Source organism: Erithacus rubecula, assembly GCF_903797595.1.
Source record: "Erithacus rubecula genome assembly, chromosome: 20".
Lineage (NCBI taxonomy): Eukaryota > Metazoa > Chordata > Aves > Passeriformes > Muscicapidae > Erithacus > Erithacus rubecula.
In genome coordinates, this window is record NC_136672.1 from 4872341 (window position 1) to 4899665 (window position 27325).

General features: G+C 48.9%; 2 protein-coding genes across 2 annotated transcripts; one reads left to right on the plus strand and one right to left on the minus strand.

Annotated features, from left to right (window-relative positions):
- Window positions 1-4282: 4282 nt before the first annotated feature.
- Window positions 4283-7011, minus strand: GALR2 (galanin receptor 2). The gene is made up of 2 exons (XM_079323803.1): window positions 6595-7011; window positions 4283-5384 (listed from the first exon to the last, which is right to left on the minus strand). Exons 1-2 carry the CDS (start codon window positions 6933-6935, stop codon window positions 4607-4609), a joined length of 1119 nt encoding a protein of 372 aa, XP_079179929.1. The 5' UTR covers window positions 6936-7011; the 3' UTR covers window positions 4283-4606.
- A 4306-nt stretch (window positions 7012-11317) lies between these two features.
- Window positions 11318-26645, plus strand: SRP68 (signal recognition particle 68). The gene is made up of 16 exons (XM_079323537.1): window positions 11318-11512; window positions 13354-13420; window positions 13903-14016; window positions 14879-15074; window positions 15787-15869; window positions 16069-16178; window positions 16486-16568; window positions 16810-16950; window positions 20204-20302; window positions 20587-20651; window positions 20936-21095; window positions 22209-22303; window positions 22536-22665; window positions 23075-23150; window positions 23982-24034; window positions 24469-26645. The coding sequence occupies exons 1-16, from the start codon at window positions 11365-11367 to the stop codon at window positions 24694-24696; spliced, it is 1848 nt and encodes a 615-aa protein (XP_079179663.1). The 5' UTR covers window positions 11318-11364; the 3' UTR covers window positions 24697-26645.
- Window positions 26646-27325: the final 680 nt, after the last annotated feature.

A 27325-nucleotide genomic window follows, 5' to 3' on the forward strand; every position in this document is an offset into this window, starting at 1 on the left:
TGCTGTGGCAGACCCAGCTGCCTGCCTGGGCTGTGCCTCCTCAGAAAGGGCAGGAACTACCTGAATAAAATCTTTCTGAACCCTTGACCTTCTCTTCCTCAGCCTGGTGTAGCAAATGCCTGAAATTCAGAGTTTTTAAAGGCTTGTCCAGCCCAGAGCTGGACCAGGTGTGAGTTTAAGTCTTGACCACTACACCTGTTTTTACATGTCTGACCATGCAGGCTCACATTGCCAACACAAGAGCCCTCCCTGCAGAAACCTTCCTCCTGCTGTCAAATCCCAAATGTCTGTGGAAATGTGAGATCTTGTACTTGCTGTTTTTAACCTCTGCCAGATCCAAGAGGCTCTGGAGGCCGGCAGGCGCCGGACAATGTTTTTATACATAAGCAAAGCTCTGCTGACTGGTGTTTCATACAGTGTTGAGTCTGCTGGATACACACCCTGACATTCACCAGAAGGAACTGGATTCCATCTTTCTGGATCTGTTTTTGACACTGCAGCAGTCTGATATGAATTTCTTTCTCGAGGAGAGTGCGTGGAATTCATGCTGAGCTGTAAAACATGTTTTATTGCAGCTGATCTCAGAGTGAGGCAATTCACCTGGAACGGTCACAGGGAAAGCCAGGAGAGAGGAGGGGGAGCTTTGCCTGCAGCTTTAGTGAAATCCTCCCTGAGCTGGTGCTTTTGTGCCAACCAGAGCCCAAAGAAAATGCATGAGATCAGTCAAGGGTCTGGGATGGGGCCACATCCTGTTCTCCAGGGACTCTGGGAATGTCTCTGCATGCCCCCCAACAAGAGAGGCCTTTCTGGGCTTTGCTGTCAGCCTGTTGCCCCAGGAAAGCTGTACCAGACCAGGGCTGGGGAGCAGATGAAGCCAGATATGGGATGCAAAATAACCCTGGTCACTCCATTACCAGCACCAGTAGCTGACTGCATTGCTTCTACCCCAGGGATGCCCTGGCTGCATCTGGAGGAAGGAATGGGGGTAAGAGGCTGCTGGGGGCTGAGAGTGGGCTTGGTGATATCTGGGCAGTGAAGAGATGATTCCCTGGGAGAACAGGTGGGAATCAAGACCCTCATTTCCCTGAGTTAAAGGGAAAGCTGAGCCACCTGGTCCTTGTTCCCTAAACCCAGCCTCCCACTCAGCCTGGCTCTAAGCATTTCCTCACTGTCTGCCTCTCCCCTGCACGGGGAATGAATGTGGGGAGCCAGACCTGCTTTGGGAGCAGCAGCACGTTTTTCCTGAGCCACCCTTCCTCAGGGTGGGAGCAGGGGAGGCTCCAGGCTGAGCTGGTGCCCAGCACTGTGCAGCACCAGGGAGGGCTCCGTGTGCTCCTTGGCTTTTTATGGTAAGGAATGTGTTTGCAACATGTTAATTAAGAGCGACCACGGCAGCCAGCACAGTCTGAGCCTCTCACAACTGAGCCCTTCACACCTCTCTGAGAGCTGAGAGTGGAGCCTGGAGTTGTGCTGAGACCATGGCAAGGGGCCACAGATGGGGCTGAACCCCCTTTGTTTCCCCCAAACTCCTGTGGGGTTTGACACCCTTCCCTCACCTCCTGGTCTGCCCTGACACAGGGAAGGTGTCTCTAATTTCCAAGGTTTTGGGGGCAGAGCAATTTCCCTATTGTTTGTTTTTAGCTGCCCAGCAGCTCATGCTGGGGGCTGTGTCAGGGTCTGGGGGTGCTGCCTGCTGCCTCCTCAGACTGGGGAGCAAATTTGGCAGAGTAAGTATTTGAAAACAGCCCCACAAACCAAAATAACTTCTCTAACCTTAGTGATAAATCTGTGTGGAAAGCTCACTGGAAAGTTCACACTAACTGAGGTTTCAGCCAAGTATTCCTCATCTCCCTGCCCACTCTTGAGCTTGATGGGAGCTCAGTTTAGCCTATTCATTTTTCACTTCCAGTTAAACATGCTTTTATTAAATCTTAACTGGAACATAGGGACTTGTAGTGCTCTTAAGATAAAACCTCCCAAGGGAATGGACCAGGAGCATGTTTCTCTCAGCTGAGAGCATGTTGAGTGTCAGCAGATCCTGATGCTCTTGTCTTTTCCATCTAGGCCTAATGTGCTCTGTTATCTGAGGGGAAAGTAGCTTCCCAGTATGGTTTTGTGTTGGCAGCAAAACCTTGTGTTTGCCCTCAGAGGGCTCCTAAAGGCACGGGCTGGGTGTGAGTGCAATGGTTTCCTCCTCAGATGAGCAGGGGCAGTGTCAGATAAGCTGGAGAAGGCTTTTTTCTCTAATTCTGTATTTTCTATGAACAGTGTAATGATCTGGCTTCACTCTTACAGCCTACACACAAGTGAGAGCAAGTTGATGGCTGAGGATCCATAAAATGAGGAGGGGTGTTGGATGTGTCACAACACAGAGCCCTGACCTTGTGAAAGCCCTGCCCTGGCTGTCTGACCATCACCAAGGCTCTCTCTGCTCCTGGAGAGGGTGACAGCAGCCATGAGAGCCATGGTGCATGTCAGAGGGGATTTGGGGGTGCTGGAGGCAGCAGTGAGGCACAGCCCCCCAGGCTGGGAGCTGTGCAGAACCTGCCCCAGCTGTCACCCTTTGGGACTTCACTGCTGAGCAGTGACCAGAAACAAGCAGGTGCCAGTGGTGCCCACAGCCTGGGAGAGGAGCCACAGTGATGCTTTGGGCTGGGAGCTGAGGTGGGGGTGTCCTGAGACATGTCTTCAAAGTGCTCATGGCACAGCTGGGCAGCTCTAGAGCAGTTGGCAGGTTGAGCCATGGGCTTGGGAGACTGTTGGAAAGGCTGGGGTGGGATGGATGGGGGAGCAGAATCAGTCTCTGACAGGGGACATGGGCAGATTGCACCCCCTGCCATGCCAACACAGTGACCTGAGCCCCTGGGCAGTGCAGGGGTGGTGGGCCAACATCCCCACCCCCAAGGTGAGCTGCTAACTGTCCAGGAGAGTGGATTGAACCCCTCAGTGTGTGTGGGATCCACTGGAGTCAGATCCTGTGACTCTCTGAGCAGTGGTAGATGAGGGCATGAGGAAAATTGTGCTTTGAGCTGTGTTTGTGCAGCTGCTTCAATGTTTTCCCTGGCTGTGAAGGGTTGAGCAGGGAGATAAATGCAGATGTAATTAATGGAGCTGCTTATACACTGCTCTCTGTGACTTATGCTGGGAACAGGACTAGACTAAATATCACCATTGCTGATAGGAGGAGGTGGCCGATTTATGGCCCTCTCTGTGGGGAGAGGAAGATCTGGTTATAATAACACTCAGCAGGGGAAAAGAAATATTTTACAGTCAAAAGCTTCTCAAGAAAAAAAAGGTCAAGCACTGGGGCTGGGTGGAGGGAGGGCTGTGTCAGGACCAGAACCTCAGGGAGAGGTCAAGTCCTGGACAGAAATACCCATCCCAGTCCTGGGGAGCTCTGCTGTGGGGATTCACAACAGTGAAATCTGTGCAGACAGATGTGAAACTAAACTGTAATGGCAGTTTATAGAGACATGACCTTCATGGGGCTGTTGGGGTACACACCTGGGAATTGCAGGGATGCACAGCACAGCTCATCCCAGCTGCCCTGCACTTTCACCACCACCTCTGGCTGTGCTCTGCCACAGCTTTTTACAAAAGGATGACTTGATCATAGTCTGGTGATGTTCTTTTGGTAAAGAGGAAGGTCTTCACTTGAAGCCCTTGGCTGGTGGCACCCATAGAGCCTTTGCAGGGCTGAGAAGTGTGAGAATGAATCACAGCAACCTCTTGTGGGCAGCTGCACTCAGTGGGTTCAGTGCCATTCCTGTGCTGCTGTGCCCCCCTCCAGGGATGCTCAGGCATCACCCACATCCTCCATCCCCCCTCAGCTCCCCTGCATCCAACAGGTCCCACCACCCCCAGCCTCTTCCACTGCAGCTGTGGGGCTTCTCAAAGGATCTGAACAAGGCAGGTGGGATGGAGGGGCTTTATTGAGGCTTGCTGGGCACCCCCAGCTCTCACACAGCCTTGGCTGTCCCACCTCAGGGAAGCAGCATCAGTGCCCTGCTTGTCTCCATGAGCATCTCACCTGCTTGAGATGCTGAGCAGTCCCCAGGCTGTCCAAAGGCATTAAAATCCTTCTCCTACCATGGGTCCATGGCTGTGCTTCCCTGGCCAACAACCTCCATCCCTTTGGTGACCTTCTGTGCTTTGCTCCTGGATTTTCCTACCTGAGCTGTGTTTGTACCCAGTGCTGCACTGGGATACAGCTCCTAAACCAGGACACAAACAAACCAAGATTTTCCCAATGTTTCTAAAAGTGCACCCACTAACTCCAGATGCTGTACTGGTTGGAGGGGCCAGAGGTTTTCACAGGCTCTGGGTGTAGATGCAACAGGGAGTAAGTCTGTCCATGGCAGAGGAGCAGGTGTTTACTGGCACGTGGCAGTGGATTCTTGAGCTTGATCTCTGCTCTCAGTAAGTACTTGGTGGAAGCAAATCCTGTTCTTGGTTGATTCTTGGCTGAGTTTGTATCAGCAGCATCATGGTTATGATATCTGGATGCATTTGAATGAAAAGGGTTCAACTGGACCCATTTCAGCCCAAGCCCCAGGCCTGCACTGCTGCAGGAGACTGCAGAGCCGTGGGGTGGCAGGAAGCTGTGCTAGCTGACACTGAAGGTGACAGAGGAGCCATCTGCTCTCTGCTGCTGTCCCAGCAGCTCTGCCTCCCCCCAGGGCTGTGCAGAGACCCTGCAGCGCAGGGAGGGGCCGGGCAGGGCCTCACTCAGCTGGGTCACCTCACTGAGCTCTGCCTCCAGCGTGCTGACCGTGTTGGCAGCCTGGGCCACGTGCACCTTGTGCGCTGCCCTCCTGTGCAGCAGGCAGCTGAAGATCTTCTTGAATCCCTTGCGGAAGTGTTTGGAGACCAGGGCGTAGACGATGGGGTTGACGCAGGAGTTGGCGTAGGAGATGACGTGCGACAGGACGCGCAGCACGTACGTGGAGTGGTTGAGGGGGAAGTACCCAAACCACATGCAGAGGATGACCAGGTGATGGGGCAGCCAGCAGAGGCAGAACAGGACTGCCACAATGATGATCATCCTGGTGACCTTCCTCTTGGCCTTCTTGGACTCCGACATGTCCTGCAGAGGGTCCACGGAGCGCCAGAGGTAGCGAACGGTGCGCACGTACGTCAGGCTGAGGATGAGCACGGGGATGATGTAGCTGAAGATGAAGGTGCAGATGTCCATGATCTTGCGCTGGGAGATCTCCCAGATGGGGTGGCAGACAGTCAGGTTGGCCAGCTGGAACTCCTGGTAGTAGGTGAGGTAAGGGCCCGAGAAGATGAAGGAGAGCCCCCAGATGAGACAAATGGCCAGGAGGGCGTTCCTGGGTGTCCTCAGCTCCCTGGAGTGCAGAGGGTATCGAATGGCCAAGTACCTGCAGGGGGAAGGGAGAGGGACATGGCTGCAGCCCTGCAGAGGGCACAGAGAGAGCAGGAGCAGAGTGGGGAGGGCAGAAATGATGGATTTGAGCTTTCCAGGGCACTTTGTCCCAAAACTGATTCCCTGGTGCTTCTTAAGGACCCTGTGCAGCACAAAGCATTGAGGAACGTTCTCTCCCTGACCCTGTCCTATCACCCTCTGCTCTTAGCAGTGGTTGTGGGGACAAGAGGGATGGTCCTATTCTGTCCCTTCCCTAATACAGCAAATCCTCACTTGACCATCACTGTCTGGCACAAGTGATTGGAGCAGTGAGGATGCAAAGGCAGGAGCAAGTGCCCAGGATTCCCAGACACAGTGTATTTCTTGTGAGGACTGCCATATGTGAGAGCACATCACCCCTCTTCAATTCTGTAATTAGCTGGTCCCTTAATTGCACCCAGATCTGAGGCTTGCTCAACCCTCTGCTCCATGGGATGCAGGGGGAGAGGCAGCCCCTGGATTTTGTGTTTTAGCTCCTGGGGATGCTGTCAGCAGCCAGTGCTGTGCTGGGATGGCAAGACACATCCAGCTGGGCTGCAGGGCCTCCCAGGGGACTGGCCTATGGATTTTCCACATCCCATCTCACAGGTTTTGGGCTGAGTGGAGCAGCACCAGGAGCTCCCAGCCTCTCCCTTGGGTCACTGGCCCTTGCAGAGGCAGGGACTGAGGTAAGCACAGGCAGGAGCAACAGGCTTCCCAGTGAAATCTACCCTGGAATGGGCTGAGATAATCGCTGGAATAAGGGACAGCACTGGAACAGAAAGGGGCTTTTTGCTAATAGAAAGAAAGGCTGGGAAAATTAGTGTCTCAGCTCAAATATCCCAGTGTTTTATTCTCCTCAAGGTCTGTCTGCTTTGCTGGGGCTAAGAGGGTAGGTGCTGTCTCCTACAGCCCAGGAAGAGCCAGAGCTTACTGAGCTTTGCTTCTTTCTCATTTTTCATCCCCACTTCACTGCCAGGGCCTGTGGATAAATCCCAGTCCTACAGCTCTGGAGTCTGAAAGCTTCCTCCAGCTGGGCACTGGGGCCAGGGATCCCCATGTAGCCCTCGGGAGATCACGGCAGTCAGGATTTAGCTCCAGGAGATTTTGTCCCTCCCCGCCCTGTTGAGATCCAAAGGGAAGCCTCAGGGTGCAGGGAACCCCCTCCCTCCCGTTCCTTTTCCTACCTGTCGAGGGAGACGGTGGCCAGGGTGAAGCTGCTGGCATACATGGTGAGGTAGATGAAGAAGTGCACAGCCTTGCACATGAAGGACCCGAACACCCATCCCTCCAGGGTGTAGATGGTGGCTTGGAAGGGCACGCAGAAGAGGATGAAGCAGAGGTCAGCCACCCCCAGGTTGAGGATGAAGAGGTTGGTTGTGTTCTTCACCTGCCCATTGCGCAGCAGCACGGCCAGGACCAGGCTGTTGCCCACGGTGCCCACGAGGAAGATGATGAGGTACACGAGGGGGATGATGACGGACTCGGGCTGCCAGCCCGCCCCGGAGCCCGGCAGCGAGCCGTTCATGGCCGGGAGTGCACGGACAGCGGCTGGAGCGGGGACTGTGCGTGCGGGAGGCGCCGGGGTGACACAGGGTGAGGGGTGCACCAGGGGAAAGGGGGTGCAGGGGGAGCACGCTGGGGAGCGCAGAAGCGGGGGAAAGGGAAAAGGGGATGCAGGGAAAGTGAGGAGCACACCAGGGATGCACAGGAAAGGGGTGGACAGAAGATACGTGCAATGCGAAGGAAAAGGGGGTGCACGGAGAGGTCAGCGGGGATTGCACGGGAAAAGGAGCCGGGGAGCACAGGAGGGATGCACGGCAGAAGGGGGTGCAAGGAGACTACAGCGGGGAGCACACCAGGGATGCAGGGCAAGGGGGAGAACGGCAAAAGGGGTGCACGGAGAGCGCACGGGAAAGGGGGTGCATGGGGAGCGTGCCGGGGAGCCGGGGGAGCGGGCGCCCTGCACCTCCTCCGGGTGCGCTCGGGGCGGCTCCGCGGGGCGGCTCCTGCGGGGCGGAGCGGGGGCCCGGCGGCTCCGAGCATCGCCCCCGGGAGGGGAATGTCCGCCACAGACAGGGCTGTCACCCCCCGGAGGGGATCCCGACCCCGATCCCCTCGGCAATGTCCGCGACAGACAGGGCTGTCACCCCCCGGGAGGGGATCCCGACCCCGATCCCCTCGGGAATGTCCGTGACATTCTGTCACCCCCTGTTGGAGTCAGTGAGTCAGGGGTCTCTCTGAATTCTTCAGAGAGAAATCAGAGTGCAGGGATTGAGTTAAAGCTTTTGGATGGATTGAAGTATATTAAGCTTCTCACACATAAAGGAGAAATTTAAGTAGGAGAAAGTCAGTAATTTTAGGGTGAGTTCTAATGCTTTTAGTAAGTGAAAGGTTCCAAATGCCAGAGTAGCAGAGTGAGTTCTAGTGAAGGTTGAAACATACTGATATCTTCAGTGGAGGTTCCAGGACCCCAGTTGTAGACAGGATAGACATAATAGAGCTATAGTAAGAGTATTGCTGACATTTTTCACATAGAACACGATAGCTTGTATGAGTAGTTGTATACATAACCTGGTGTGCTAAGAAACTAGAATTCTAATAGGTTAAGGAGTGGTGGTCTGAGTTTGCATCTTAGCTTGTTGGAAAAATCCTATATAAGAGTTTGTACTGGGGAGAATTTTTGCTTTTATCCATTCTGGCTTCTAGCCATTTGCTTATTGCCACTGCATTTGTCATTGCTTTGCCATTGCCTTTTCCTATTGCCTGTTGAGACTGATGTGCTTGGTAATAACATGTGCTTTGCAATAAATAACCTTTCTAACTATTAGCTGCTTGCTTATTTAAGGTAACCCAAGGAAGTAGGAGCCTAAGAGCACGGAGTAGGTACCATAGATCACCTGGAGGTCCAAAGAACCTCCACAACCCCCCGGGAGGGTGACACCCCCAGGGCTGTCACCCCAAAGGGAGCTGGGCACTCAAAGTGAGGGACAGCGAGGGGTTTATTATCATCCCCTCTTCAGTAGCTGCTGGAAGAGGGTTTGTTCCTCCCCAAGGGCTGCAGGGCTGGTTTTTAGGGATGGGGTGCTTGTCCAGTGGGCAGCTAAATCCTCGCACCAAAACAGCCGAGGTGAGCCCAGGTTTTCAGGAGAAACTGTATTTCTTTCTCCCCACGGCTGGGAGAGCAGCGTGATACATTGCAGCCATAACAAATCTTTTCCACGCCGTGTTTCCTTCCTGCAAAATTGCCTTTTTGGTCCTGCTCAGATGGAAGTTTTGGGACCGGCCGGTGCAATCAGCTCTCCAAGGACTCTTGGTCTGACCCCACCCCAACCTGCCGTGTTTTGCTCCTGTGGAGAGAGGAATATTTAATGCATCAATTAGTCCTGTAACTAACTTACTGCACAGCTTCTCAGTTCTGTTAATGGGCGTTCAGAGCTGAGCCTGCCGTGCCGGGAGCTCTGGGGACACTCCCAGCCTTGTGACATTGCCACCACAGCATAAGGAGCCCTTTTCACCCACGAGGAGCCCCCAGAAACCAGCTCCTGTTTGGAGGAGGTGAACAGACCCCTTTGGTGTGAGGATGCTCCGTGCTCCTGATGACATTCCCCAGGAAAAGGCAATTAGGAGCAGCACAGCAGAAAATCGGGCACCCCACAGTGCTCAAGGACTTGCTGAGACACAGAGCACAGCTCTGCCTTCCTCTCCTGATCCCAGACTGGCCACAAACCCTCTGGGAGCCACTCCGGTGCCACATCCCCAGCCAGGACCTTGGATATGGTGAGGAAAGCCTGGCCCCAGGGAGGTTTCACCCTGTGGGACCTGCCCTGTGTCCTCAGATACCACAGGGTATAGGGATGATGGTACTGGTGCTGTCTTTGGTCACACTGGAGCTTTGGTCAGCCTGCAGAGAGGTTGGGTTCACCCTTATGCTGCAGAGTGAGATTATTAAAAAAGAAAAAGAAAGCAACGACAAGGGAAAGCACTCAGTTTCTTCCCAAATATCAGTAAAATTTGTGAGTAGCAGTATAAAAGTAAATAGCAGAAAAATATATTCTTGTCCTGAGACTGATGGAATTTTTGGGCAGAGGTGCAAGAGGGTGATCCAGATCCCCAAAAGCAAATCCTCTGGCCAAAATCAATAGGAAAAGGCACACTGAACAGGCTACAGGACTGTCTGGCAGAGGGATGTGAGTGCCTAGAGCCTGTAACTCTGTGGATTTATTCTCTGCAGAAATCCCTGTGACACCAAATCAGCTCAGCCTCACTGCAAGGCTCCTCTCAAGGCTCTGCTCCGTGAGGGGCTGCAGGTTTGTGTGATCCTCCTGCCCTGAGGGAGAGCAGAGGAGCAATTCACATTTTATCCTCCCATTTCCAGATTCTAGAGGAATCCAGAGCAGCAGCAAAGCTTAATTTCAGTGTACAAGAAAGGCAGTGTGGCAGAAAGGTGCCTGTGCCACAGCTGGTGGCTGTCCTGACACTGCACCTTTGGGGTGGTTTTTTGGGTACCTGAGGGTGGGTGCTGCCGTGCCAGCCTAACCCAAGCCTGTCTGAACCATCAGTTGCAAGAGAGGAGCTGTTGTTTGTAAAATAGGCTTTAATTGCTGTGCCTGCTTAGTTCAGCATCATCCTGGAACACGGTTTGGTTCAGATACAGCATGAATTACTGGGAGGTGCATTTGGAGCCTGGAGCAGACAGTTCAAAAGATTTGCACAGAAAGCTGCAATTTGACGACATAGGTTGATTTTTATTTATTTTTTTCCCCTTTAGCTTTGCTGTCTATGAGGGGAAAGGAGAAGTTTGAAATCAGGAATAACAGAACATAGCTGAGCCCTTAGAAGGGGAGAGGAGCCAAATTGCTTCTTGTAGTGTGACAGCAAAGTACAGACAGGCAGGGAGCCCAGGGCTGGCAAAGGTGAGTCTGGGGGCACGAGCAGCTTTTGGAGCAGTTTGTACTTACAAGGATTTATGTAAATATTACTATTAGGTCATCAAATAAATTTGGTGTTTGTCCCAAATGAGGTGTTCAACCCCATGTGCTAAAGGACCTGGTCTTAAGTGCTTGCACCATGAAACAGCTCCAGGATTAGGTGAGAGAACTGCAGGCTCTTCTTTTCCCAGGTGCACAGCCCAAAGGGCTGCAGGCAGCTTGGGGTGGGAGGTTTTGTTTTTAGTGCTGGGCCTGGGAGAATTTAAATCCAATCTCCCAAGTGTCCTGGGAAAAAACAAAGGGATGGATGGAGAGGATCCCCCAGGACTGCCACAGCACCGGGGAGGGACAGCTGACAGCAGGGCCAGGTGAGGGGACAGTGGGGGATGGCCCTGGGGCTGAGCTGGGGCCAGTTCTGGGGTGAGTGGGGCAGGGTTGGGTGGGTGAACCTGGGGCTGATTTTGGGGTCAGTTCTAGGGTGAGTGGGGCAGGGTTGGGTGGGTGACCCTGGGGCTGATTTTGGGGTCAGTTCTGGGGTGAGTGGGGCAGGGTTGGGTGGGTGACCCTGGGGCTGATTTTGGGGTCAGTTCTGGGGTGAGTGGGGCAGGGTTGGGGGGTGACCCTGGGGCTGATTTTGGGGCTAGTTCTGGGGTGAGTGGGGCAGGGTTGGGGGGTGACCCTGGGGCTGATTTTGGGGTCAGTTCTGGGGTGAGTGGGGCAGGGTTGGGTGGGTGACCCTGGGGCTGATTTTGGGGTCAGCGTGGGCAGAGCACTGTGACGGGGCTGAGGGGCTCAGTCCCGGATGGGTGGGCGGGACACGGGCAGGAGGGCCAGCGGGCTGTACCCAAGCGCAGGGTGAGGCCCGGCCCGCCGGGATCCCCCGTGTCCCGTCCCGGTTCCTCCCGATCCCGGTCCCGATCCCGGTCCCGGCCTCCCACCGGGTCCTCCCCGTTCCCGGCGGCCCCCGCGCGCCGCTCGCGCCGCTGCCCGGCCCGTGATGCACCGCGGCCGCGGCCCCGGCGCAAGATGGCGGCGGAGCGTCAGGGAGGCGGCGGCGGCCGCGGGGCCGGGGCGGAGGAGAACAAGGAGCACAAGGACGGCAAGGACAACAAGGAGAACGAGCGGCCGGCGGGGCCGCAGCCCGGCGGGCTCGGCGACGGCCTGGGCTTGGAGAGCATCCTGCGCAGTGGCGGCGGGGGGACGTGGCAGGCCCGGCCCCGTGGGCGGCGGGGGGACGTGGCGGCAGCGCGGGGCGGGCAGGACGGCGGGGACTGCCCTGCTCCGGCCTGGGGCGCCTCGGAGATGCGGGCAGCGCTGGCCTGGGTCTGCGTGAGGGTTTGGTTTGGATAAACCGGGTCAGCCTGGCTTTCCTGATTTATGGAATTGCGCTCTACCTTCCGAACCGTCAGTCTCCACAGCGGAGCTGTGTGCTGTAGGATAAGAGCGGGTCACCCCTGAGCTACTCGTGGTGATACTGCAGCTTGAAGTGAGCAGTAATATATTAAAAAATCTTTATAGGTGCGCTGAGGTGATAGACTCCTGCAGATTTAGCGCTTTTGAAATCTTAGCATGTAAAGCTCGTGAAGTTTTTGTAGGTGAAACTTCCATGTGAAACCAGCCCAGCCGCACAGCTGAGCTTTATCTTCTGGGTCAGAGGGAAACCCGAGGGAAATCAGGTTGCATTTTTCCACGTGGCATATGGCAGGTGTTGTGTAGTCAGTGACTGTTGAGTAAGATGCAGGCATAGCAATTGCCCTGGGAATGCTGAGGATGTCTAAGTCAGAGAAAAAAATCATGGGATATGAATTCAGCAAGGAGCTGTGCAGGATAAAAGAGTCTGAAAAAAAATCTTGGGTAGACAGCAAGGGTGAGGAGGGCAGTGTTGAGACATTGCAGTTTGACTTTTTCTGCAAATGCAGAAATAATCCAGTGTAATACAATGTAATAACTAATGGTGGAGGTTTTAATACTTCAGAGACTTTCTTTTAGATGTAGTCCCAAGAAAACACTTCAATAGACATCTGGCTTTTTTAAAGTTTAAGTGTTTGGTGGTTTCTTTAGTTGTACAGTAATAGTGTTTCTTTTGTTTGGGTTGTTGTACAGTTTAGTGTGGGTTTTCTTTAAAGACTTCTTGGTAAAGCTTAAAAGAGAAATTTTAGGATATGAATATATGTAGAACAGACATTTCTTGTGTGTGGTGGAGATTTTATTTCACAAAATAGGCTGCCTTGTAGACTGAATGAAAAAACATCAGATTTACTAGAATGTGGTGTGGTTTTATTTGGTAGGAATAACTGAGGGAATAAAGGGAGTGCAGGAACTCTGCAAATGCACTGAAGGATGTGGAGGCTGGATGGAAATGATGGAGTGATGGTGTCCCAGGGCAGTGCTTTGTGTCACAGATACTTGTTACAACAACCTGCAGCAAGACTAGAAATGTGCTGGAAAATTGAGAAAATCAGCCCTGGAGTTATTTCCAAAAGCTGTTTTTAGAAGGTTCTATGCTCAGAAGGCACTTTGTTTGTGGAAGCTGTGCTGAGGAGCAGCATGATTCTGTTCAGGGTGTTTTTATCCTTTTCCTGAGCAAGGGGACATTCCAGGGCAGGAAAGCTTCTCTGCATCAGTTTTTCCTACAAAACTGTGTCAAAGTGTGGCTGGGGAGGTCCTGTAGCCAGGCTGGGGCTGTCAGGTGTGTTATTCTGGATGGGTCTTTTGGCACAGCTGCTTATCCCAAAATGAACTCTGGTGACAGCAGCACTGTGGATGTCTGGAGGAGAAGGAGGAGGTGCTTGAGGTTTTCTTGGTCTCTGCTCAGCCAGGAGCTCTGGAGGGAGCTGTGGGCTCGTGAGGTGGCTTAGAGCCACCAAGCTCTCTGCTTTCAGGAGGTTTTGGGGTGCCCCACTGTTTAAAGTGCATTTGTCTCATGGGATCTGTGTGGTTCCCTGCTGTTATTTTGGGGTGGAAGGAGGAGCTGGTGCCAGCTGCACTGTGAGTGTGCCTTAACCTGAGCCACAGTCCTGCAGATCGTGAAGGAGTCACAGCAGCAGCACGGCCTGAGGCATGGGGACTTCCAGAGATACAGGTTAGTGTTGGGAGCTGCTGCTGGGGCTTGGCTTCACTCCATTTCAAATGTAACCCCCTGCAGCAGGCAGCAGAACCCATCTGCCAGGTGAATACCCCTCAATGCCAAGTGAATACCTCCCTTGGCTGAACTGTGCTGTGGCAGTGCAGACTGGCTCTTGCATCTCCACTGCCCATGGAGCTTGTGTTCACACCCCCTGATAGGCACTGTACTCCTTGAGAACATAAACAGTAACGAGCACATCTCCCTGATTTTTCTAGATCATTAATAACCACGGCTTTTCACCTTGTTTTCTATTAATTGCTGCTTTACAGGTAGTTTTTGAGCTACCATATGTCACACATGGAATTTTAATTGTTAAAACATTGCCTGGTAGAATCTTGAGTCTTTTTTTTTTTTTTTTTTCTTCTATTTGGACAGAGCAATAAACAGAAGCAAGGTTGTCCTTTTGCCCAAAATGACTGTGGCTGTCTTTTTTTTAGGGGTTATTGCTCCCGCAGGCTGAGGCGGCTCCGCAAAACTCTCAACTTCAAGATGGGCAACAGGCACAAATTCACTGGGAAGAAAGTGACTGAAGAGATTCTCTCAGACAACAGGTACAGGGACTGGATGGAATTGAGAATTCAGTGTGTTACTGAAGAGTTTCCTTTCAGTAATTTCTCTTTCAGGTGGAAAACTATTCTGTGCAATATCATCCAAAACATTTCGATGTTGTTGATATTATAAAAGTTCAGGCTGTAGTGCAAGTGCAAGAGACACTCAACCAGTGGGAAAAGAAGGAGCAGCAACAGCCTGTTCCTTCTCTTCCCTCATAGTTGCAAATGGATTATTTTCATAATCAGTAAATTTTGTGACATTGAAGAGGAAATGCTTATTCAGGTCTGTTGCAAGGTAGCCGTGGAAATACTGGTAATGTAAATGGTGTAGCCAACAAAGTTGTTGTTGGAGATACAATCCCTTCCACTTGAACAGAAATACTGTACTACAAGTTTTACTTAAATCTTCTAAATTTGTCAGAATGCTCATCTGACAGAATATGTGGAGAATAGGCAGGATTTTGGGCTCACTTTCCATCTTTTGGGAATACTTGAAATGTTTCCTGTCCTGTCTTTTCTTGTGGGAAGACAGCACATGATGCTGCATTCACCCGTGTTGTTAAGAACATATTAAACCATTTTGAAGAGTGGCCTAAAATGATAAATCCCTTGTCTTTGTAGTGTTTGTGGTACTACAGAATGATACCACTCTTCCTCAGTGAGGTAGTTAACACTTCTGAGTGAGAAACCAGTCAGGAATAGCAAGACTTTGTGTCCTTAGTACTTCAGAATTTACTGCCTCTTACTAACCAAGTTGAACTTCTGCTATTGAGCTTGGCAGACCAAATGGCAAAGAACTGGTGGAGATGCAGCTCTTGTCTGAGTGTCTCTGTTGTCCCACGGACCCTGCTGTGCCCTGCAGGTATCTGCTGCTGATCCTGATGGATGCAGAGAGGGCCTGGAGCTACGCCATGCAGCTGAAGCAGGAGGCCAACACGGAGCCCCGCAAGCGCTTCCATTTGCTGTCGCGGCTGCGCAAGGCTGTGAAACACGCCGAGGAGCTGGAGAGGCTCTGTGAGAGCAACAGGGTGGATGCCAAGACAAAGCTGGAAGCTCAGGTGAGCACTGATACTTTCATCTTGTTGTACAGCAAAGGCTGAATGAGAAACCTTTGGAATTTGGGGTGAAGAAATAGTATCTCAGTAAATAATAAAAGTGCAAAGAATTGAGGGAAACTAAAAGGGTGCAACACAGCCTAAGAAACTGCTTATCTACTGAGTTACCTTTTTGTTAAATGTGCTGAAGTAGCCACCTAGAAATCCAGATTTGGGATTCAGTTCCTGGAAAACAGGAAACAAATGTTGTGACCTCTTTGAACAAGGGGCTGCAGTGCTGTACTCAATTAATTAAGCTGCCATTGTATAGCATATTGCTGGGAAAAAAGTTTTGTGACGTCAGTGGGCCATTGCATAACAAACAAGAAATATCTTTGCTTTAATTTCTGGGCAGCCTTGTCTAGTGGAAGATGTGCCTGTCCATGGCAGGGGGGTTGGAACTAGATAATCTTTAGGCTCCTTTCCAACCCATTCCATTCTGTAATTCCGTTTTATGATTCATTGGTTCCTTAGAAATGTAGCAGAGTCACTTAAAGGAGAAGAGGTAGGTAGCTGTAACCTGTCATCCAAATCAGTTGTCTTCTGTGGGAAGCCCCAAGAAAAAGGGCAAAGCTTAGTCACTCACTGCAGGAGTCACAGCAGCCTTCATGCTAAAGGTGGCACTAATTAGGCTGGTGGTGGTGGGGAAGTGACCTTGCCCTTGCTCTGTGTGCAGGCATACATGGCTTACCTCACTGGGATGCTTCGCTTCGAGCACCAGGAGTGGAAGGCAGCAATGGAGGCTTTCAACAAATGCAAGTGAGTCCCTCACTTAGTTCAGTAAATAGTGTTGGATCACTTCAGTTACATACAGCAGCTCTGAGTTGTTCAGTTAATTGTGCCTAACTGACATGCTTTTGATAGAGCATCCTCCAGAGCACAGGCACAAACTGTTCCCTTAGGATAGCACCTCCCAAGTGACACACACTGCAGTGTTAATGTTTGCCCTTTGCTGCAGGACCATCTATGAAAAGCTGGCCAATGCTTTCACAGAAGAACAAGCTGTGCTGTATAACCAGCGTGTGGAGGAGATCTCACCCAACATCCGCTACTGTGCCTACAACATCGGTAAGGAGTGGGGAATTCATCTGTGCACAGCAAAGAAATACTCATTTGGTTAAACCCTTGTCTAAGTGACATTGAGGCCATAATATTTTGGGCAAATTCTGCATGTGTTCTGGGACAGAAAGAGCCTCATTTTGCAACAGCGCCTGTGGTTATGTGTAGAAAGACAGGATAACAGTTTGTGGTAGCTTGCCTATGAAGTCAAGCTTGTCCCTAAACTGCCAGTATAAAATCTAATGATGAGTTTTTGTATCTAAATGTCATTTTGAAGTCAAATGGAAATGTGATCTCCATTTGTTATTTCTTTCAGGTGACCAGTCTGCTATGAATGAGTTGATGCAGATGAGACTGAGGTCTGGTGGCACTGAAGGTCTTCTTGCAGAAAAACTGGAGGTAATTTATTTGCATGCCTCAACTTGAAATATTCATTATTACTGTGCTGAGCATGAATATTGCTGCAGCAAACCATTCAAGAGCCTGAATAGAAGTGAGCAAGCAAGCCTAGGCTCAGTGGGAAACAACATTTCCCAAAAAGCCCTTTGATTTCAAAATAGTCAAGTTTAACATGAATTCAGGAGGATCAGTTTTGCATCCCTGTAAGTTCAAGCTGCTAAGCTGGGTATGTTCTTTGCAGGCTCTGATCACCCAGACTCGGGCAAAGCAGGCAGCCACAATGAGTGAGGTGGAGTGGAGAGGGAGAACTGTCCCAGTGAAGATTGACAAAGTGAGAATCTTCCTGCTGGGGCTGGCTGACAACGAGGCAGCAATTGCTCAGGTAACCCAGCAGCCCTCTCCATCCTGCCCTTCTAACCATCCTCTTTCCTCCTGTGCACTACCTGGTACCTGAACTAAAAGCTTTTGAGTAATCTCATTCTTTTTCAGACCTGGGGCTGGAAGGCTAAAGGTAAAAGTGGAGGAATACTGATTATAACCCAAAGCTGCAGTGTCAGCTGGGGATAGCTCTCACAGTCTGCTGAGTTGGGTAGGCTGGAGATCTGTTCTGAGTATTCCTGCTCCTTGGAACATTCTCTGCTGCCTTCCAGCAGCAGGGTGATAACCATTATTATTAGTACATCACTTGGAAATGAAGGTTACATTTTTAAGAGTAACTAGTTTTGAATTGCTCTTCTAATTTCTTCATGCATCTTGCTCAAATGCTTCAACTTCAGAGTAGCCAAAACAAAAAAGATACATATTGACCATGGTTTTTTTCAGCAGAAAATAGCAATTTGCCAGGTGTAGCAGGTGTTATGAGATCTGGTCAATTTTTTTATTGACTAATGGAAATTTTCAAAAGCAAGCAGTGGATTAATACATGTCAGGATGTAAATCCTGAAAAATTTCACATGTAATAATTCTGAAGCACTTCATAGAATCATGGAATATCCTGAGTTGGAAAGGACTCACAGGGATCATTGAAGTCCAGCTCACTGGAACTTGCAGTGGTACATAATATGCATGTCTTTAGTATTATAGTCAAGTCTTCCACAAGTAGGCTTTTCCTTGGAAAAGGTGACCAGATGGGCTATCCTGCTTTTCAGTGGCTGCATACACACTCAGAGTTTGAAAAGGCAGTGAAAGGATCTTCAGTTACAACCCTTGCCACCAAAAATGGGATTTTTGCAGCATTAAAAACTTTACCACCAGGAGAATAATAAAACAAAAACCCTACAGAGGGGTAAGACCAGAGCAGGGGATAGTGGTAAGAAGAGTGTCAGTAGGATAAACAGGATGTGGATGGGTGTGAAACCTGAGTGTTACCCATAATGTTAGGAGCTGGACATTGCTGAATGGGTTTGGTTTCAGGAAGTACATAAGTGTGGCCAGCAGGTGGAAGTACAGCTCGGAGTTCCTTCATTTATCTTCCATCCTGGCAGCTGACAGTTGGACTTTTTCAGTTTAATTGCTCTCTAAAGTAGTGGCAGAACATCCTGAATTTGTTCTCATCTTACTTTGCATTCCTGGGAAGGTCTGACTAAACAGAGGAGTTGAGTGGACTGGTGAGAGCTGAGCATGCAGCAGCACTATTTACATTCCCAGAGGGCTAAAACTTGCCTTTTTGGCAGCACTTCTGGAGTTGTGTCAGCTGTGGTGGGCAGTCCAGCTTCAGGTGAATGAATTGTGCTTCCTGGGATCTTTGGCACCTTTCTGCTCATCTTCACTGAGCTGAAACCCTGACATAACAGCAGTGTTCTGCAGGGCTTAATTAGAAGTAAAACCAGTCTGTTTTGTGTAAAAATGGAGTCTCCCAGTGCAATTATACTGTTGGCTTTGGTGCCTTATTGGTAATGGGAGGAGCTGTATAAATAAGCCAAACTGAAACAGGAATCCAGGTTTAAGGTTGCTTGTGTTTGTCCTTTTGAAGATTTGAAGGCTTGACTTTGGGGGCCCATTGGCTCTCACCAGCCAGAAGTGACAAGGCTGCAGGGCAGCATGACACAGGTGTGCTCCTACCTGATAGTGCCTCAAGGATTCTGTGCTCATCTCTAGATTGCAGCAAAAATGAGTGGTAATAACTGTCAGAGGTGTTACACAGTGGCTTAGCCAAAGAAAACCTGACAGCTGAGCACTCCCCACTCTTGGGATTGGGTTCTGTGGAGTTGGTTCCCAGGAACCCTGTGAGATGAACCTGAGCATTTCTGTCAGGACAATTGGATCAGCAGCTGTAGCACTTGTGTCTGAGTCCTGTGATCTGGTATTTTCCAAATCAGGTGTATTTATGGACAGAATCAGCTGAAGGAGGTTTTGCTTGGAAAGGAAAGCCTTTGTTTTGTTGCAGGGCCCATCCCTTGCCCTGTTTGTGCCTGAATGATGATCTGGCCATGTCTGTTTTCATTTTTGTGCTTGCAGTGAAATTGCTGTGCTGCTCTGGGTGAGGTTGAGAATGCAGTCAGACTTGTCTCTGGTTTATTCTCAGGAGTCAGTCCCACCTTAAAAATTCTCACAGCAAATCTTAAATTAAAAACAAGAAAAAACCTAAACCCAAAAAACCACCTCCATCACAGGATACCTGAGGCTTTGTGAGGGAGTGAAAATAACATTCCTGTTTGGGTTTGTGAATGTGGGAAGTGGAGAGGCAGAGACTGTACAGCTGTACAGTAGATAAACAAGTGAGCATGGTTTTAGACAGTTTTTTATTCATTTTGACAATTGCAAGTTGATTGCAGCAAAGCTTGTCTTACACTGTTACATGATGTGGGAGTGGCAGAACATGGTGCTGGTGCTGTTGAATTCTCCTTCAATCACTGAGAGTAGTTTTTTACTCCTGAATGAGTGAGTCTTGCAATCTCCACCTGGTTTCCTTCTCAGCATCTGAATAAAGGCTGAGTTTGGGAGCTTGTTTAATTTGGTACACGATAGGCCAATAAATTAGGCAGAGATCAGGCTTCAACTTGTTTTTCAGGAGTTGTTTTCAAGTTCTGGTTTTGGGGCAGAAGGCCAAAAGCTGCTTCACTTTTTTATTTTTTTAAACAAAACTTATGGCGACAGCAAAAAAAGCACTCAGTCACTCCTGCTAAAATATATGGTTGCTGTGAAAAATGCTTCAAACAAGCAAGTTATTGCCACTGTGAACATTGCTAGAGTGGGAGTGGAGGAAAGATAATCATCTGCATGTTCTTACCACATGGGAAAAATTAAATCAGCATAACAAGAGCTGTCTGCATTGGTAGTTTGCCAGTTCAGGACTGCTCATATCTTCTGTTGCTGAGCCTTTCCCACAGTGCAGGCCAGCCTCAGCTCAGGGAGCAGTGCAGGTGCCATCCAGGAAGGGAAGGGAGCTGCTGGGAAGGAATAAGGCCGTGAGCTGTGTCTGCTAGGCCTTCACTGCTGTGCAGTTCTCAGCACCAACCCCATTCCCCACCATTTCTGGCAGATTTCCCCCAAGAATATGTTGCAGACAGGCACAGATTGGAGTTCTAGCTACACATTGACCTTAAAGACAAAATTTGGGAGAAACTCCTTAGTTAATTCATGCATCACACAAAATTTCTGATTTCTGACCTGTCTTGAATCTCCTTTGCTCTTAGGCAGAAAATGAGGAGACAAAAGAACGTTTGTTTGAGTCTTTACTCAGTGAGTGCAGAGATGCCATTCAGGCTGTTCGGGAAGAACTGAAACCAGACCAGGTAAGCAGCAAACATCAGATTCTACTTCCAGTGATACCATGTTTCATTGGGGCTGAATAAGTGTTAAATTTGCTGGGATTTCATTAATAAAGAGCTGCAAAATTTGAATTTATTCTCTTCAGAACTGGAGTGGGGAATAGCAATGGAGAAGCCCTCCCTCTTTTGCCTGGAAGTTTGTTCCATCTTCCATGGTTTACCCAAACCTTGAGTTATTCTGTGTTTTTTCATCCCTTGGCTGTCAGTTTGAAGTAAATCATGCAGTGTTTTGTCTCCATTGCCCACAGAAGCAGCGAGAACACTCTCTGGAAAATGATTCTGGGAAAGTGTCCAACATCCAGTACTTACACAGGTAATAGGCAAACACTGCTGCCAGTGCTGGTGCGAAGAAACCATGTTCTCATATCAAGATTTTATATTTGTTTGGTTTTGTTTTACGGGGTTTTTGTTCTGGGCCTCTGGGATCCCAAAGGATGACTGTACAGATAAGGATCTGATTGGGGCAGCTTTGCAAACCTTTTACTCCAGACTCTCACGTTGACCTTCCAGATGTTTTCCCACCACCATTTCAGAGCACAGAGTGATGTTTGAGCTGCTCTGACAGCGCTGATGGGCTTTGTCTGTTTTTTTTGGCAGTTATTTGACCTACATCAAGCTGTCCACAGCCATCAAGCGCAACGAGAGCATGGCCAAGTCCCTGCAGAAGGCCCTGCTGCAGCAGCAGCGCTCCGACGAGGACGGCAAGCGCTCGCCGCGGCCGCAGGACCTGATCCGCCTCTACGACATCATCCTGCAGGTAGGGGGGAAAGCACACCCAGCTCTGCTGCAGAGGGCTGGGGGAGAAAGGCAGCACTGCAAGTGGCTGCTGTAGCTGTTTTTAGGGTTGGGTGTTTTCCAACCCCGGGGTCTGCAGCCTTGAGTTCAGGTACTTGTGAGCCCCGGATGCAAAGCCCTAAGCTACTCACTAGCGAAGAACAAAGGCTTGAGATGGTGCTGCAAAGTTCCAAGGGTAACTTTAATGTCCTCAAAGGGGAATGCTAGCAATGGTCTAATTATATCAGATAACAAAACACTTTATATAGGTTTCCAGAGGATTGAGTTTCTAACCAATAAAAACTACAACTTACAAACTAACCAATTATCTTAAAACTCTTAAGTAAGAAAAGAACCAATTAACTTGTGACTTTAAAGCCAATAGAAATCCTAAGAGATAACAGGGTTTTTGATAAGGGAGGGGGGTTTTGTTTGAAGGAATTTCTTTGTTTCGTGGGATGGCATCCCAGGGGTATGCTTTAGGGAGTGTAACATCTTCTACAGGCTACCATGAAGTCTGAAGAGCAGCTGAGTGCCTTCAAGTGCCTCAAAGATGTTCACTACCTGCATGAAACATAAAAAGCCTCTTTTAGTTGTGAGCAGATCCTGCTGCTTGAATGAGTGTCCTTTGTTGTGCACTCTAATGCAGTTTTAAAAAAATCTTTCTGAGTCTTGTGCAGCACCCTTAGATCTGCCTTGGTTTCTGCTGGCCAGGGAAAGTAGCAGTTAAAAACACTTGTTCTTCATAAGCAGGTTCTCCATTTCTCCCATAATTTTGCAGTTAACTGAGGGAGCCTGTGACTGAGGCAGTTGTGAATGGGAGAGGGAAATGCCTTGTGAAAAAATTAGTTTGTGTGGAATCTAAGGAGTCTTTGTCCTAATTCCTGTTTGTGTCAGGAAGTCTGTCCTGAGGGCAACTTGCACAAGTTTCAATGAGAGTCCTTCACAAGGTTAGAAAACTGATAATTAGAAAACTGGAAACTATTTCCCTGGGAGTGTTCTGTTGACTTGTCAAAAGGGGCAGCTTTCTCTTACACCAGCAGATTCCAGAGGAAGGCAATGCCTGCATTTATTATTCTGGCTCTGTTTTGCACAGAACCTTGTGGAACTGACACAACTTCCTGGCCTAGAAGAAGACAAGAACTTCCAGAAGGAGACTGGATTGAAGACACTTGTGTACAAAGCTTACAGGTGACTGAGAAACAGCCAGGTTTTCTTTAGCACACATGACACCTTCAGAAGTTGTCACTCCAAGCTCTGTGTGCTGTGCAAGCCTTTGGTGCAGTTTCCTCTGTCCTTTGACACTGGTTCCTAAAGGGAAACTGCCCTCTGCTATTTAAGGGTATCTCCTATTGCCAGTAATTTCAGTTGGCAAAAGGTGTGGATAACAAACACATCAGGAATGCTCTCTTGACTGTTGCAGGTGTTTCTTCATTGCCCAGTCCTATGTCCTGGTAAAGAAATGGAGTGAAGCCCTGGTGTTGTATGAGAGGGTGCTGAAATATGCCCGTGAGGTCCAGTCAGGAGCTGGAGCTCACAGGAACAGCTTGAAGGTAGGAACCCATCCTGAAGCTGAAGTTCTGTGAAGCAGCTCTGTCCCACTGTTTATTGTTAATTAGGTGCCAGGCCATTACAATTCAGGACTGATCTTTAAGCAGGGAGAAGGGTAAGGTTCATTATAGCAGAGATTTCTGGTGGCATGGGAACACTTCATCTGGCTGCTCACTTGGAGGAGGGACAGACTTGCACCAACTCCAAAACAATTTAACATTTTTTCTTACCTGTGCATTTTCTCAACTTTTGTAGTGCCTGAAGCACAATGCTGTAGCTTTTCCTCTTCTGGGAAAGCATATCAACAGTAGGAATTAATTTCTTAGTTCTTACTCTATCTGGTTTTACCTTTGCTCTGACTCTTAGACTAGCACATTTCAGGCTCTCCTGTAATTTCCTTTAATGCTCTAGGAGCTGCCTGATGTTCAGGATCTCATCACTCAAGTCAATGCAGAGAAGTATTCCTTGCAAGCAGCAGCTATTTTAGGTGAGTAACACAGCTATACTAGAACTCTGCTCTAAGGTATCTTGACTAAAGCTCCTGCAACTATTTAATTCCTTTTACTTAATTTCTGAAGTTCCAAATGTTTTTCCATCACCATTTATGCAGGATCTGGAAAAGTACTTTTCACCACCCCACAGTTCTAGATGCTTTTGGCTGTGTGTAGTGCAGGTAGGCAGGCAGTAACTGGACCTTGGCCACTTGCTCCCTGCCCAAAGCCCCTTCCTGGGGATGTGCACCCATTCTGGGAACCTGCACAGAACAGTTTAATGTTTCTTTTTTTCTACTGCAAACACTTTAGTCTTACTCATCCCAGTTTGCCTGGCTGGGTGAACTACTAAGAAGAGAGAGAACAGTGATATTTTCTCTCTGTCAGTGTCAGTCTGGTCAGCAGAATTGTGGGGGATGGATGAACATTTTGATTTCTTGGGCTGCTGTTTTTGCTGTGCCTGCTGCTGGAAATCCATGACAAGGAGTGTGTTGCCTCCTTTGTTGCCTTAATGTTGCTTTAACAGACCCTCCCCTGGAGTGTTCTCAGCATCTTCTGCTATGTGCTTCACTCAGAGTCTCTGCTGCTTTCCAGACCTTCTCATGACAGTGTGAAGGAGAAGCTCCTCCACTGCAGGGCTGTGTTGGCTGCAGATGGTGTGTGTGGTGCTTACTCTAGAAGTCAGGTTGATTCTGCTGAAAATACTGTCCTGTGCATCCCAGAGAGCAAGGATTATGGCTAAGCTTGGAGCACAGCTGCTTCCTGAGGCAATCTTACTCTACACCAAGGTCAAGGTTATTCTTACCCCCTTTTGTTCAATTTTGCAGATGCAAATGATCCTCATGAGACTGAGTCTCCATCTCAGGTCAAGGATGGCAAGGTAAGAGCCAAGAGCTCAGGCAATTTCCAGATTCTGTGCTCTTCATGACCATCACCTTTATCCTGTTACCTGAGTGTCTCTGAGAACACAAGAAATGTCACACTGATCAGGGTTGGGTCATGACTGGTGAATTAAGGAGATTTTATTAGGCTTGGTGCTGAAGGTACCTGCCACAGTGGGGTAGGAGCTGGGAGGCTGCTTGCAGCTTTCTAGTGTGGCAACTTGCTTTATTTAGCTTTCTCTGCACATGGGAAGGGTTTTCCAGGGATCTGCAGCTGTGCTTTGACAGCAGGTTAAATCATTTTCCAAGTCCCCAGAGGCCTCACAAGGGAGCTTGAACTTCTCTTGTCTCTGTTGCTGCTCAGTCCTGTTTGATGTTTGACCCTTTTGTTGACTGGAGTTTAATTTGTGTCCCTGCCTCTGGTCTCTTGCAGCCTCTCTCAGAACGGTTTGAGACTTTCTGCCTGGATCCCTCCCTGGTCAGCAAGCAAGTCAGCCTCGTGCACTTCCCACCAGGATTCCAGCCCATTCCATGCAAACCTTTGTTCTTTGACCTGGCCCTTAACCATGTTGCTTTCCCACCTCTGGAGGACAAGGTGGAGCAGAAGGCCAAGAGTGGCCTCACAGGATATATAAAGGGCATTTTTGGATTCAAAAGTTAACCAGGACCCCCAGAGGAACAGAGGTTTTATTCTGTATTGAAGGAAATGCTCCAGGAGGTTCTAGGACACAAATACCTGCACCTGAAACCAACAGAGGGAAGTTTTACCATCTTCTCCCCTGTGTCCTGTGTTTATGTCTGTGCACACACATTCTCTCCCAGTGTATTAAAGACAAACAATTACTCAGAAACAAACATACACTATAAATAGCTGAAAATAACCTGGAGCACAGAGAAATTCCTTTCTGCTTGGAGAAGTTTTGTGATCAGTGGCCTGTCCAGTGCTGGAACACATCTACTTACCATGGATCAGGGCATAGATACAGTTTGATTCCTGCATCTGCCCCATTATTTGACACTATAATTTGTTTGTTTTTTTTTTTTTTTTGATCAAGAAATTGGAGTGTAATTGGGAAACAGAGGCAGAAGTAGATGCAGAACTAAACCAGCAAGGTGAGGCTCCCACACAATGGCTATGGAACAGTAGCCAAGGGGGCAACTTCTTCTTTTTCAACCCAGAAATATCTATATTTTTTAAGAATCTAACAATCAGAAATGACAAAATAGAGCCTCTTCCCTTATCAATAAGGATGGCAAATGTCAAATGTTGATGGTTATTCCTGCTGTGGTGGTGAATTTGTATTCTGGGCCAATAGCACCCTTCTTTATTCATCCACACACTGTTAAATACCTAAATACAGTATAGAACCTATTCCTGAAAGTATTTTCCTGGGCAAATAGCTTCATGGGTGGCTTTAGAAATAGCTACTTGCTCTTCTTGGGAAGTTGGGTCTCTTGATGTTCGTTTTGTCTCTGATCTAAACCTTGTCTGAAAACAAGATGATCTTTTTCTGGAGTTCGTCTCTTGCTTTGTTTCTTGTCCCTGGTCAGTAGCTACACCTGAAATAAGGGATAAGGAACAGGAGACCAGTAGGTTTGTGAGTGATAATTCATCTCTGTCATGGCAGACAGCATTTTTTATAAAGCACCCAGGTGCCACGGGGATGGGCACTTTGAAAGTGCAGGTTATTTCATAATTGTGATCACTTCAACAAGAAAAAAAAAACCCTACAGCACATGGGCAGAACTGTTCCTAAATAAAACATTTGGAAGATTCCACCAGCACTGTGTGGGTTTTCACTCAGCCTGTAGCTGGCAGGTGAAGCAACAGTTTGTTCTGGTTGTCTAGACTTTGTGTTTTTTCTCCTTTTTTAGGCATTGGAGTTAAGGTTGGAAACAGGACTGTTTTGAATTATTGGGTTTTTGTTGTAATGGGACTTTCCTTGCAAGGTGCATGTCAGATGAATGGGGGGAATTAACAATTCCCATTATTTTAATATGAATGTTTGCTTTGTTCCAAGTTGATCTGATTTGTGAGTTCTCAAAGTACAGAAGGACTCTGTGCTCAGAAAGAGGTGGGAGGAGGAGGAACATGTTTGTGTTTAATTTTTGCAACATAGAAACAAAATGGAAATTTCTGGTGTTGTAGCAAATTCTCTTTGCCTCTAGATTACAGGGGCATTTTACAGAGGAAAGGGAAGTGTACAGGTGAAAGAAATTTGGAAGGATTTATTCATCAAATGGCAATTTTCTAGAAAACTTGGTGTTGACTGGCAGCTTTCTCTTCCCCATAATGCCCATTTCCTTCTAGGCAAGGGAAGGCCAACAATGAGCAGGCTCACCTGGTCCCTGTGTCCAGCTGAGCTGCTCTTCTCAGCTTTTGGGTCAAATCACAGAAATGTTCTCCTTTTGTTCACCAAACTCTGCTTTCCTTCCACGGGTCTGTTGTGCCTGGATTGATTCCAGGGAAACTCCTACTGTGGCCACTTTCGAGTTACAGTTACAAAAATCTAAGAGCAATTGGTCTCTTTCTACCAAACCTCTTCTGACAGTTAACTGATGAGTTGAACGCAGATAAGAAGTTTGAAAACAATAAAGTTTTATTCCTGACCTCTGAGGCGTGTAGTTTGTATTAGGAACACTGAGCACTCTTTGCCTCCCAAGCACTCAGAGGATCCAGGTCACACCAGCACCTGGGGCTACTGAACCCCTGGGGAATGGCCACTTAGCTCTGGAGGAGGATCTTCTACCCCAGGGCTCAGATAACACCACTCTGACGTGACTTGGCTTGTTTGTTTTGGTGTAGTGTTAGTGGAAAGCGAATGGAGTGGGGCTTGTGAGCAGTGGTGTGGCTTAAATCGTGGAAGGTGCTGATGAGGCTCAGGAAAAGAAACCTAAAAAGGTAAAGAAGGGGAAAAACTTGTTATTGAAGTCACTTGTACAGTGCAGACCAGATGAGACTGACAAAACTGAGGCTTTGAGCCCTGCAGTGGAGCCTGGGCTGGCACAGGTGAGGCTCAGGCAGGTGAAGTGTCTGATGTGCTGAACAAACCAATTCCCCTGGGCATGGCCAGGTGTTGGGCCAGATACAGAGCACTGGCTTGGGCTTGGAAACTTCCTTATTGCTCTGCCCTTTCATTGCTGTTCCTTTAAAGTGCTTGTGCTCTTTCCATGAATTAATTGGCAAGGAGGCCATGTGATTGCCCTCAAAACAGGAAACTCCAGCAGAATGGTCAAGAGGATTGCTTTCAATCAACTTTTCCTATGGGGTATCTTTGGGATTAGCCCTG